Source organism: Anopheles cruzii, chromosome 3 (genome assembly GCF_943734635.1).
Source record: "Anopheles cruzii chromosome 3, idAnoCruzAS_RS32_06, whole genome shotgun sequence".
Lineage (NCBI taxonomy): Eukaryota > Metazoa > Arthropoda > Insecta > Diptera > Culicidae > Anopheles > Anopheles cruzii.
The window spans coordinates 50,936,044-50,948,876 of NC_069145.1; the positions used below are offsets into that span (position 1 = coordinate 50,936,044).

At 43.6% G+C, this 12,833-nt stretch overlaps 2 protein-coding genes across 2 annotated transcripts; both read left to right on the forward strand.

Annotated features, from left to right (window-relative positions):
• The first annotated feature begins 61 nt into the window (after positions 1-61).
• LOC128270544 (methylcrotonoyl-CoA carboxylase subunit alpha, mitochondrial) lies at positions 62-5,537 on the forward strand. The gene is made up of 5 exons (XM_053007953.1): positions 62-699; positions 780-1,013; positions 2,753-2,933; positions 3,015-4,607; positions 4,680-5,537. The coding sequence occupies exons 1-5, from the start codon at positions 62-64 to the stop codon at positions 4,962-4,964; spliced, it is 2,931 nt and encodes a 976-aa protein (XP_052863913.1). The 3' UTR covers positions 4,965-5,537.
• A 1,117-nt stretch (positions 5,538-6,654) lies between these two features.
• On the forward strand, positions 6,655-9,899 carry LOC128274796 (beta-ureidopropionase). Its single transcript, XM_053013104.1, has 4 exons — positions 6,655-6,886; positions 8,448-8,710; positions 8,779-9,191; positions 9,259-9,899. The coding sequence occupies exons 1-4, from the start codon at positions 6,783-6,785 to the stop codon at positions 9,637-9,639; spliced, it is 1,161 nt and encodes a 386-aa protein (XP_052869064.1). The 5' UTR covers positions 6,655-6,782; the 3' UTR covers positions 9,640-9,899.
• The last annotated feature ends 2,934 nt before the right edge of the window (positions 9,900-12,833 follow it).

Here is a 12,833-nt window from a genome sequence, read left to right on the forward strand (position 1 = left end):
AGAGGAGGAGCTGCAACAACGCGGGCAGCAGCGACAGCCAGGAAAGCGGTAGCAACCGCAAATGCGGCAACAGCAACAGCAAACAATACGGCCCGACGCTGTAAGGGTCGAGCCCAAGGAAGGCATGACTTACGTGAAGGTCATGCAGCTGGTCAAGGAGGCGCCGACAGCGAAACAAGTCCTTGAGGGAATCGATGGGTCCTGGCGGTCTAGTAAGGACCACCTAATGCTGGCTGTGAAAAGCGGCGTCAACGCGGACGAGGTAAGGGCCGCGGTGGCCAGCATAGTCGGAGGGGTGGCCACACCAGTGACCCTCACGATGGTCGTGCTCACCATAAAGAGCATCGACATGTGCGCTGACAGGCAGGAGGTAGCTGAGGCGCTGGAGAAGGTCGCGGGTAGGGCAATACCTGCAACGGACGTCAGCCTCCGCCGGATGCACAACGGATTACAGAGGGCCAGCGTCAGGGTCCCAGCCAAGGTGGTGGCTGCCCTGACCAAGGAGAAAGTGATCATCGGAATGACCAGCTGCGCAGTCCGTGAGGCTGACCCCATCCCGGCCAGTCAGGAGCGCTGCTACCGGTGCCTCGGGAGAGGCTACCGAAGGAATGGATGCAATGGGCCGGACCGCTCCGAATGCTGCCTGCGGTGCGGCAGCAAGGACCACCGGCGGAACAGCTGCACGGCCGAAGCCCCTAGGTGCGTGGTGTGCTCCGGTGCACATAACACTGGCTCTGCGGCGTGCGAGGGCAATGCTATGCAATGCCTCGAATAAACAGCAACATGCGGCATTGTCAGCTGGTCCAGCAACTCCTGGCCCAGGTGACACGCGAAAAAGGCCACGATACAGAAGTGGTGCTCATCACGGAGCTGTATAAGTTGCCCACCGATAGCAACTTCTGGTTGATTGATTGTAAGAAGACGGTAGCCATCTTCTCCAGCGGTCAGTACTCCATACAGCCACTCTGCAGCAACACCGAGGGAATAGTCGTCGCCGAGATCAGGGGCATAGTGTATGCCAGCTGCTACGCCACCCACGGTGGGGCATCGAGGCATTCAGGCAGTTCCTGGAGGCGTTGGCCCTAGCAGTGCAAGGTCACCCTTGCGTCGTCATAGGAGGGGACTTCAACGCTGCCACTGTCGAGTGGGGTAGCCCCCGGACCAACGCCAGAGGAGAGGAGCTCCTCGCGATCATGGAGCAGCTAGGGCTCGTCCTGCTGAACCGTGGATGTTTGCCAACCTACCGAGGCAACGCAGTGGTCAAGGACCGGGGCAGACCAGACGCCACGTCTACTGGTGGACGCCGTGTTTCGCAGCCTCTATGGAAGACTCCTACACGCCGGCTCCTTCCCGGAGGAGTGGAAGCGGCAAAAGCTAGTGCTGATACCGAAGCCGGGGAAGCCAGGGGGGCAGGCGTCGTCGCACAGGCTCCTGTGCATGCTGAACGTCCTGGGCAAGGTCTACGAGCGTATCCTGCTCGCTGGACTCAACGACCGGCTGGAGGACGACCTGGCGCTCATCGCTCACCGCACCCCCCTCACGCCGGACAACCTGGCGAGCGAGATGCTGCGGAGCCCGGAGTGCTGGCAGCGCTTTGCCCGGGCCTGCCGATCCGTAACGCAGCAACTTTAACAGGCGTGGCGCGTAGAGCAACGTCTGGAAGCTGAAGCTGCAGCTGCTGTTGCTGCTGCATCTGCGACAGGATAAGTTGGCTACGTTTGCACAACTTACTTGGCGAACACTTTGTTAACCGTTTGTTGTTAACCTTTCTGTTTACCATCGTTAACCGTTTGTGCAGGACAAGAGCGGAATAGCGACCGACTGACAGCTCCTTGTCTGTTTCGTGGATAAACAAACAGTATAAAACACAAAGTTCAGCAATAAACGTTCTTTTATTACCGTTTATTCTGGAACGCTTTCGGGCACAGGTTTGTTTGTTGTTTGTTGTTGTTTTTTGTTGTTTATGTTTTTTTGACGTTCAATTCTCGAAATTCGAAAATTTGATTTCTTCTTGTTTGTTTTTTCTTCGTTTTGGAAATGCAAAGTTTTCGAACAAAAATGGTAAATTTGAAGCGAAATTGCAAAGTTTTGGATGAAAAATGCTAAATTTCCAAGATTTTGATAAAATATGCATATTTTATGTATAAATATGAATATGAATTTTACTTATTTTATTATTGAATTGTTTCGCGTATTTCGAGACTGTTTATACGCTTAAATCCGCGGCTTGTGAATGTGCGTAGTATAAGTATAGACCTATTTGTACCATGTGAATAAAGGGCGATGATGTAAATAAAGGGCGAAGGGTTTTTATAGAGACTGTGAGCAGAGGCTTTCGTTCGTTCTAATCTTAATCATTATTAATTTGTTTTTTTCTGATTAGTATCCATCTTCAAGCTTGTGATTATTTTCCAACCACTAGGCACTTGTGCAAAGGGGTTTTAATGTCAAAATGATAAGATCAGTACAATTTGGAGTTGCGTAAACCCTCTGGAACACTTAAACGTGTGCTAAGCTGCGCTCTTACAAATCACAAATAGTACAAATCAACATGTTTCATAAAATTCGATATTTGCCGGCTCGGTAAGTAAGATTTGCAAGTATTTTGTTTGATGATCATTTTCACGCTAGAGATATTTTAATATTGAAAATAATGAATATTTGATAACCAAAGTAGCTATTTTTTGTGGTTGAAGAAATAATGCAATGGTTACGCAATGGGTATACAGTTGTTTTGCGTTTGTTGTTTCAGGTCGCGGTTTCTGTCGACATCGTGTGATACCAAAAATGTAGCACAGCGGACAATTAACAAGTTATTGATTGCCAATCGTGGGGAAATTGCTTGCAGAGTTATGCGAACTGCGAACCGTCTCGGGATACGAACGGTCGCCGTATTTTCGGATGCAGATGCAAAGTCACTCCACGTACAAATGGTGAGTTAGAGCAGCAGATGGTGTCGGTTGGTTGCGCTATGACTGTTTTCTTGGATTTTTTTTCTCACGATCGCGGCGTAGGCAAATGAAGCGTTCAACATAGGTCCAGCACCGTCACAGCAATCCTATCTTAAAGGCGAAACTATTCTGGATGTAGCGAGGAAAGCAGGGTGCCAAGCAATTCATCCGGGTTACGGATTTTTGTCTGAGAATGTAGAGTTTGCGGAACTTTGTCACAAGGAGGGCGTGACTTTTATCGGTCCGCCAGCTACAGCGATTCGCGATATGGGTATCAAAAGTACATCGAAGCACATAATGTCTTCTGCCGGTGTACCCATCATTAACGGGTATCATGGGGAAGATCAGTCGGATGAGCGACTCGTGAACGAAGCCCAGAAGATTGGCTTTCCGCTGATGATTAAGGCTGTTCGTGGTGGAGGTGGCAAAGGCATGCGGATAGCCGAAACGGAGGCCGATTTTCTTCCAATGCTTCAATCTGCCCGAACCGAATCGGAGAAAGCGTTTGGTGACACAGCAATGCTGCTGGAGCGTTATGTTAGATCGCCAAGACACGTCGAAGTACAAGTGTTTGCCGATCATTACGGTAATGCGGTGTATTTATACGAGCGCGATTGTTCTGTGCAGCGTCGTCATCAGAAGATTATCGAAGAAGCACCAGCTCCTGGTCTGTCGGAAGAATTACGTGTCCAACTTGGTGAGGCAGCGGTTCGAGCGGCGAAAGCAGTGAACTATGTGGGGGCCGGTACAGTCGAATTTATTTTAGACAAAAAAGATCTATCTTTTCACTTCATGGAGATGAACACACGGCTTCAGGTGGAGCATCCAATCACTGAGATGATTACTGGTACGGACTTGGTGGAATGGCAAATTAAAGTGGCATCAGGTGAACCGCTACCATTAACGCAGGCAGAGATTCAGAAAAGGGGCCACGCATTTGAGGCTCGTATCTATGCAGAAGATCCTGATGTAGGTTTTCTGCCTGGTGCAGGACCCTTAAACTACCTCGCGACACCCGAGCCATCCTCCACTACCCGCGTCGAGACAGGTGTACGGCAAGGGGATGAAGTTTCTGTTCATTATGACCCGATGATTGCGAAGCTAGTTGTTTGGGGTGAAAGTAGAGCAAGCAGCCTTCAGTTGCTGATCGAACAGCTGACTAAATTTCAAATAGCTGGTTTACAGACCAATATAAATTTCCTCATAAATCTTGCTAGACACGATCACTTCCATAAGGCAGATGTTCACACAGGCTTCATTGAACAGCATATAGACACACTTTTCCCCGAGAAGACACTATCGACGAATAAGGTTGTGCAAATGGCACTGACTCAAATACTGAACGAACGAGCTCAATCCGCTGGAAGCAGGCCAGGTAACGTAACTCGTGGGCCGTTTGATACGGAATTTAATTTTAGGCCTAACTACCAAGTGGTACGGGTGGTTAAGCTGAGGGTGGCAAAAAAGGATTACACGGTGGAGATTCAAATGCTCGATGAAACATGCAGCGTTCGAGTTAATGGTGGAAACTGGTTGAATGTATCAGTCCGTCGCAAGCCTTCTGATAGTCGTTTTCTGTTAGAAACAAATATCGATGGGCATATCTCTCACTTCAACAGTGTGGTATCTGGAGAGAACGTAGCACTGTTTGATGAGGTAAAACAATTTTATAAGGTAAAATAATCTGTGGAGACTTATAAAAATAATTCTTCTTGTTTGGTTTTGCAGAATGGAATGATTGACGGGACAATTATGCAGCCTCGGTTTTTGATAGCGGAAAGTTCCTTGAGCAACGTCGATGCGTCCAGCGTAACTGCACCAATGCCGGGTATACTTGATAGAGTGTTGGTGAAGCCGGGTGAATTGGTCAAAAGTGGAACACCGGTTGCAGTGCTGATAGCAATGAAAATGGAGCATGTTTTGAAGGCCGCAAAGGATGGCGTCGTTAAAGCAATACCCAATGGAGAAGGTAGCACCGTGAAAAAGGGTGCTGTTTTGATATCTTTCGAATGATAAGAAAAACATGTGGTCAATTTTGCATTTGTTAGGACATGAAATGTTTGAATAATCTTATGTACATGTTTCTTAAAAGGATCACTTGCATTTATGAATACATAAACGGTCATTCCCCGTTCAGTGCCCACGTTGATAAAGTAGTGCGCAAAGCTCGTCGTTGTCACGCGAGCCTGGGTTTTATTCCCAAGACCGGTGTGACAGGAGGGTTGGAGCGGGGCCAACAACTCTTCTCGTGAAAACACAAGGCTAGAATAGCAACAGAGATTAACATTGTCTGTTGCAGACCAAAACCGCTCGGCGGTTGCAATGACCGGATAAAAAGAAGAATCATTTATCACGGCAGAGGTGACAAGAAACGATCGTATGCATTTATTAGTATGTAAAGCGTCAAACGCTAAGAAAATAGAAAGTTTGGAATGAATCATCATTTCTTATAAGAATATGTTTCCTACATCCATTACACATGCATTGCATGGCACTAGCATTAAAATTGCATGGAGCACGAGCATTAAATTGTGACATTCCATTTAACTGAAATCATGATACTTTGATAATAAAACAGTTGTGTTAAAACCGTTTCTGAGTTCGTTGAACCATTTCTGAGCCAATTTATATACCTGTTACTACTCTATCGGATGATTTAAATTACCCAATATGTTTTATAACGCTTAAGTCTACTGCTCTGGAGATTGTCTCGCTCTCGTGCTCTGCTGCACGTCTATATTTGATTTGAAATTCTATATTTCATTGAAAGTAGTTGATACTAGCTACTTCCGCTGACGGAGTTTGGGCGTGACACTGTGTTCGGACGTGGCACCCAGGCCTTCCAACCATTCTAAACATAGCCATAATAACCGTCCGCCCACAAGGTTGGGAGTCCGTATAACGTAAGCGAAGCGTTTTTATTGTCTGTGACTCTGAAGAGTAGATTTCAAGGACCATCTATTTCCATTCCGGCCAGATCCTGGTCTTTGCTGATTTCATAGACATTCTAGGTCGCAGGCTTTCCGATGTAGCTCAGGCTTACATGAGCAAACTTCGGACAATCTCGGTATGAAGCAGCCGGTGCATCAGTAAACAGTACGTACTAAAGTACTACATGATGTCCTCATTGTCGTGCAACGTGTAAGCCTTGCCAGGCTCCGGTGGGCTGGTCATGTCATGAGAATGACCGCTCAGCGGTTGTGATACCGAATAAAGAAAGCAGAAGATTACGGATTTTTGAACGCGTTCGAAACTAAGTACGTAGTTGTAGCTGTAGACAGAAACATTTCAAAATAGGGTCTGTCTTTGAATAATCATGAAAACAAAGCTCAAAATAATATACTTTCGTTCAAAAAGCGGTTCGCGTTCACCGTTGAAAGCGTTCGAGCGAGAGCGCAAATTGAAACATCGGCAGCGAAAATAGAGGCAAAACTGATTGTTAACAAGACCGCTTTCAGCGAGCAGTGAGCTATCGCGCAATAGAAAACAGTACAAGTTTCCCATACGGGTGTGCCTGTGTGTCGTGTCTAGTATTTATCATCCACACTACCTTATCGGTTTATACATACACGAATGATCGACCAACATTTACTTCAGTTGGAACATTTTCTGTTTCGTTTGATGGTGTGGTGTGATAATGCGTGACGATTTCGAGTTAATAACGCCGGCGCTGTGGAGTTTTTCAAACCAGTGTTAACCCACCAATCGACCTTGCAGTCGACTCGTAACAAACTTGAGCAGTGTGCACAGTTAGATTCGGCGCATTAAGGTGCTCGAAAAACTAAAGTTAATCCTCAAATTAATTTCACCTTGATCATCTGTATACTCGAAATGTCGGATACAAATTTTAAAAGCCTAGAAGACACATTAAGTAAGCACATTCCTGCGGAAGAACTGCGCGATGTGAAACGGCTGCTTTACGGAAGACCAGAAGAGTAAGTGCAATCATGACATGAACACGATATTTCTCAATTGATTTTTCAAGTGAAAATGGTGTTTCTCAACGGGCGAAAAGTATAAAATTGCTTCTGCATTAGATTGAAGATTGGACAATGATGAATAAGAAGGCGCAGGCTTTTTTCATTACGGAAAAACTGCCGAAACAGTGGGCAGGTAAAAATAGACTTTCTTTATCGCGGCTGAGAACAAACATGAAAAGTTGGCGATCAAAAGTATGGGCATATCTAAAAATATTCTTTTGGAGATGGAAACTACTTTTATCGCCAATCAAACGAAATAAGGAAATGTTATTCCGAAAAAATTTACTGCATTTCTTATTTGTAACGCTTATCTTAAAGGTAATGCAATATATCTTTTCGTGCTTGTTTATCTATCACAATAGGCCGAGTCGTGTATCTAATCTTTTTTGATTCCCCAATTAAGGAATGGAATGGAAAGGAATGTTCGTGTGGCTTTCACAAAAAATACATTTACAAAGAATACACATACAAAAGAATACATTTGAAGTAGGGAGAGTGTGAGACCTGCTCATTTTGGAACTTTTAGCTTATAAAGTTAGTTGGATTGTGGCAGACAATCCGAATAGTGGCGATCTCGCTTACAACACAAAATCCGAACCACTTCACACTAACAGGCCGCCACCCCACACTAGCTGACTAGTATTAGTAAACTACACTAGTAGTGTAGTGTGGTTTGTGACGGGACCAATAAAATTAACACAAACGAGAGCGGATAAAGTTGTTCGTTACTTGTCAATGTTGCGGTGGTGCTAGTAATCAACTGATTTTACTGTAAGCAATCCATAAGAACAACCAATTTACCAGCCAAGTGCTTTGATTGTATCTTGAACCAGTTTTGCTCTGTGTCCAGGCGCATTGTCATGGAGTCAAGATAGCTTACTTACCGTGTCTTCTGGTCCATTTTGTCGTTTTTCGATCAATACATGGTTCAAATTGACCAGTAGCGATCTGTACTTCACGTGATTTTAGAAGCTTGTTGTACACCACACCTTTCTAGTCCCATCAGACATACATCATTGTATTTTTGGCGAATCGATCTGGTTTTGCAGTCGAAGTTGTCCCGGACTGACCGATGATATTTTCTTTTTAGGATTCTGAAAATAAATCAACTTTCCACGATGTGATGGAAAAATGACTTCCTTTTATAGATGCCGAGCAGAATTTCACATTTGGTTTTTGTTTTCCTGTTGTTTTTCGTTCAGTTCGTGTGGCACCCATTTTCCAACTTTTTGGATTTTCCAGGGCCTTCAAACGTAGTAATGTGACGTATTGAGACACATTTAGCTGATTCGCGAGTTGTTGTTGCGTTTGCGTGCCATTTTCGTCCAAAAGTTCTTGTAGTTCAGCGTTCTCGATCTTTATTGGAGTCCTCCAACGTTCTTTGTTTGTTAAGTCGAAATCGCCATATTTAAACATATTTCAACCACTCAAAGCACCGCGAGCCTATGTTTATCAAAATCCGGGTTTCGACTTTTAAACCTGGTACATATAGAATAATTGTTTATTATATTTCTAGCAACGAGCTACCCTTTTCTGAGGAAACTATTTCTCTTGCAAAGGACGTCGATGTGGACCTAAAGGGATATATATTCACTGCTCGAAAAGAGGATTTGCGACGGCCCAGGGTTGTTCGTGTTGCTGCTATACAGAATACTGTCGATATACCCACCACTGCACCGATTCATGTTCAACGTGATGCATTACATGAAAAAATTGCAAATATCTTGCGCGTTGCGGGTTCTGCTGGGGTAAACATTGTGTGTCTCCAGGAAGCATGGAGTAAGCATTTATTGTTGGATTCGTATTATTATACCCATGTCATGCGCACTTTTTTCCTCATTTGTTAGCTATGCCTTTTGCATTTTGCACGCGCGAAAAGTTCCCTTGGTGTGAATTCGCCGAAGACGTCGAAAACGGACCTACTACGAAGATGCTAAAGGAGTTGGCTAAGCAGTACAATATGGTTATTGTCTCACCTATTTTGGAGCGCGATTCTAATCACCATGACACGATATGGAACACTGCCGTGGTGATCTCGAACAATGGTGCTTACATTGGCAAACATCGCAAGAATCACATTCCTCGCGTAGGAGATTTCAACGAATCAACGTACTACATTGAGGGGGACACTGGTCATCCAGTGTTTGCGACACAATTCGGTCGCATTGCAATCAACATTTGCTACGGGCGTCATCATCCTCAGAACTGGCTGATGTTTGGTATTAACGGAGCCGAGATTGTGTTCAATCCATCCGCTACGGTACGACGAACTACTTCTTTTTTTAATATTTCAATCGAATGAACAAGATATCTTACGTTTATTGCAGGTTGGAGGACTTAGCGAACCACTGTGGGGTATCGAAGCGCGTAATGCCGCGATTGCAAATAGTTACTTTACGGTGGCAATCAATCGAGTCGGTACGGAAGTGTTTCCTAATGAATTCACCTCGGGTAACGGACTTCCGGCCCATAAAGACTTCGGTCCATTCTACGGCTCGTCTTACGTAGCGGCACCAGACGGTTCGCGGACGCCAGGTCTTTCGCGAGATAAGGATGGATTGCTTGTAGTCGAGATGGATTTGAACCTATGTCGACAGGTCAAGGATTTCTGGGGGTTTCAAATGACTCAACGCCTGCCATTGTATGCCGACAGCTTAGCCAAAGCTATTAAACCGGATTACAAACCTCCTACTGTCAGAGAATCATGAAAACACCAACGAAAGTGTGAAAAATTGTCGTTAAAATGATCCCAATGGGGTTTTGGTTAATACAAAGTTCATACATCAGTTCAAGTCATGATCATGATCGAGTCATGATCGAGATCACATGCTACAATTCTTAAAATATAATTCGATTGATCTTGACAAACATAATGTTATTTTACAAAGTCTGCTGGTCAACTTCTCTGAAAAAAATATTTGGGAAAAAATACGGCATAGACCGTTCCTCTAAGATTAAAAATAAATATACTTGGAAATTTGAAATATTACTGTTAGTGTTGAAGAAACGTACAGATTGTTCAATAACTTCGTTGATTGTTACGCAAATTGACATTATTAGATGAATTTATTTAAAATAAATGTTAATTTTAGTACTTAATCATTTCTTTTTTATGATAGTTAAACTTGTCGAAACTTCTGTTATGGAACAGGACTACACGCTTCTGAAGGACATCTTATCTCTGTTTTCACAGAAACACTATTTCCATACGCTGATGATCAGTGATGGCGTAGCTTGTCTCCTTTTTTACATCGCGCTGAAGCGGGCTTTCCGGGAATCTCCAGAGGAGACATCAGCGATCATGTAGTAATGTTCAGCCAGATCCTGGCCTATGCTGATGAGATACGTTGGAGTGACGTAAGAATAGGTGGTTGAAAATTCAAAGTCGTCTCCGGTTTCACCTGTCTCGGATCAAAAATTATCACTAACAATAACATAACTGAAGAGATTGGCGATAGGGTGCTGACACCCAACAGGCCATTCTAAAGTCTGAAGAAAGGGTCGCGGAGCATCTCGTGTCGAGACGGCCGAAGCTCGTGCAAAGACAAGGCGACGTGTAGGCCCTGCTTTAGAGTACGGGCGGATCTCTTTGCACCGCATTTCTCTGGACAATCAGTTTCCTGGTGGTGAAATATTTGCCAGCGATGGTTGAACTTATAGGACTCCATGGTTGCATGTGGATGTTTAGCGCCGTGTGCCTTTCGGCCGGTCTGTTTAATGCGATTTTTATTCCCGAGACGCGTGGTCAAAGCATAGAGCAAATCATGCATGCATTTGAAAACGATAACAAGAGCTGAATTTTCACATTCAGTTCGAAAAGAACGCTCGGTCATTGCATTGGCATTTTGTACACCTGAATTACGCAATTTAAATGTACTGTAACATTCCATAAGGTATTTATTAGTATTTATGGACTTAAACAATGTATATATGGTTCGTAGGAATTGAATAATATTATAAGAAAACTAAAAAGCTTTTACAAATGTCTGTTTTTTATTGCTTTACTATTCATAAAACATTACTTTAGAGGATCCGGTCTGGTTTTTGTAGCCGACAACACTCGTATGTAGATAATACGGATCTGTTCATTCTAAATTAAATAATAATAATAATAATAATCTGTCATGTCTTTCTTTAACGTGGACTGATACTGTAACATTTTTATTGATACCATTTTTATTAACTAAACATTAAACTGTACGCATAATATATCTTCTGCCAAACGTCTACAACGCGATACCATGTGATCGTTTCAAATGTGCTTCCAGTGCACTTTTATAGTCATACTGCTTAAAGCAACGGTCACAGGCAAATGCCCGAACGGTTTCATGTGATTTCAAATGTCGCTTAAAGTTTCCTTTCGTCGAGAATACCTTTGAACATATTTTACACGTGTAGGATTGCGACACACGTGGTAGATGCACCTTAGCGTGCGTGTATATTTCCCGTTTGTCGTTAAACTCCACCCGGCAGTGGTAACAGTAGAATGGGACACGCGACGTATGGTAGTGAAAGTGATTCTGAAATTGTTCGAATGTAGGTAGCACTCGGTGGCAGACGTTGCAAACCGTTTCGCGTTTATCCTCCAGACCATCGTGTGTGCTGATTGTAAAGTTACGCTCGTTTCGACGTGCCGGGTCACACTTGGTGCAATCTGCATTTGAGCAGAGATGACTCTTGTGATGGTCGAGTAACGTTTTCTGGTCGTCGAACTGCTTGAAACACAACGGACAAAAAGTATCTCTTTTTTCACACCGATTATTCCTCCCTGATTCCTCTGCTTCGTTCATTCCTCGCCCAATATTAGACAGGAAATTGGTGGTGCAGTTGGCAATGTGTCTCATGCTTCCGTAACAGATCGTCGTCGATGAATGTTTCGGGACAATAGTTGCAGGAAAAGTACAGTACGTTCACGTCTAACGATGAATCGTGCACTCCCATGTGCACATCCAGTGCTCGCGCATAGTAAAATCTTCGATCGCAAACTGTGCATTTGTACTATTGTTCCTTCCCACACCGTTGCCTTTCCCACCGCTTGGAACTGGGTCACTCATGGTTTTCTGGTCTTTTTTTTTGCGCGGAAAATGCACTTTGAACATGTGCTCCTTATGGCTCGCCTTGTAGCAATACATGACTATAGGATATATTTTATATTCTTATTTTCTGGTGAATTGAGATTTTCTCTTTTCCGCCAGCTAAAACTAATCAACAAACAACAACACATCATTTTTATTTTAATACTTGTATGTCAATTGAACTATCTCAATTTTTTTCATTTTGTGTATTCTTCGGGGAGGTTTGTTTGTTATTGTTTTACATTTTTCATAGTTTCTAACCAAATTTATACGATTTTCTTTTATTATGATTACGTGGGGTGGTATCAATGGCATTTTTTAGAGATGGTAAGAACACAATATGGGAAACATTTCATACCAACCATTTCATCCACACCTTGCACTATCTTATATTTTGCCACAAAAGTTACGTTTTCTAGGTGGTTTATATTGATGTTTAACCGATTCAGCTTTGGCGTTAGATTACTCTCCACAGCAGTGAAGTACTCATAAATGTCTGAATACTATTATGAATCAGTTTGTGCTATTTTCTGCAGCCAACAAATCAAGTGTTGGCCATTTTCCTTGTGCATTTCTTTCCAAGCATTACTTCTTCTTGGTGTTCTCCATAACTCGTAAGAAGTTTTCAGGTGCCCTACAACGCATAACTTGACCTAAGGATTGTTAAAGATACACCAATCAAAAGTGCTTATAATTTTCGTCTGGATTACGGTTCAGCATTTTTTTTTCTAGAAATAACCAAAAACCAAACTACGAATTGCTCTCATTAAGATGGAAAACATTACGAACCGGGCCGTGAAATTGGTGGTCAGTTGTCCGATGCTAAG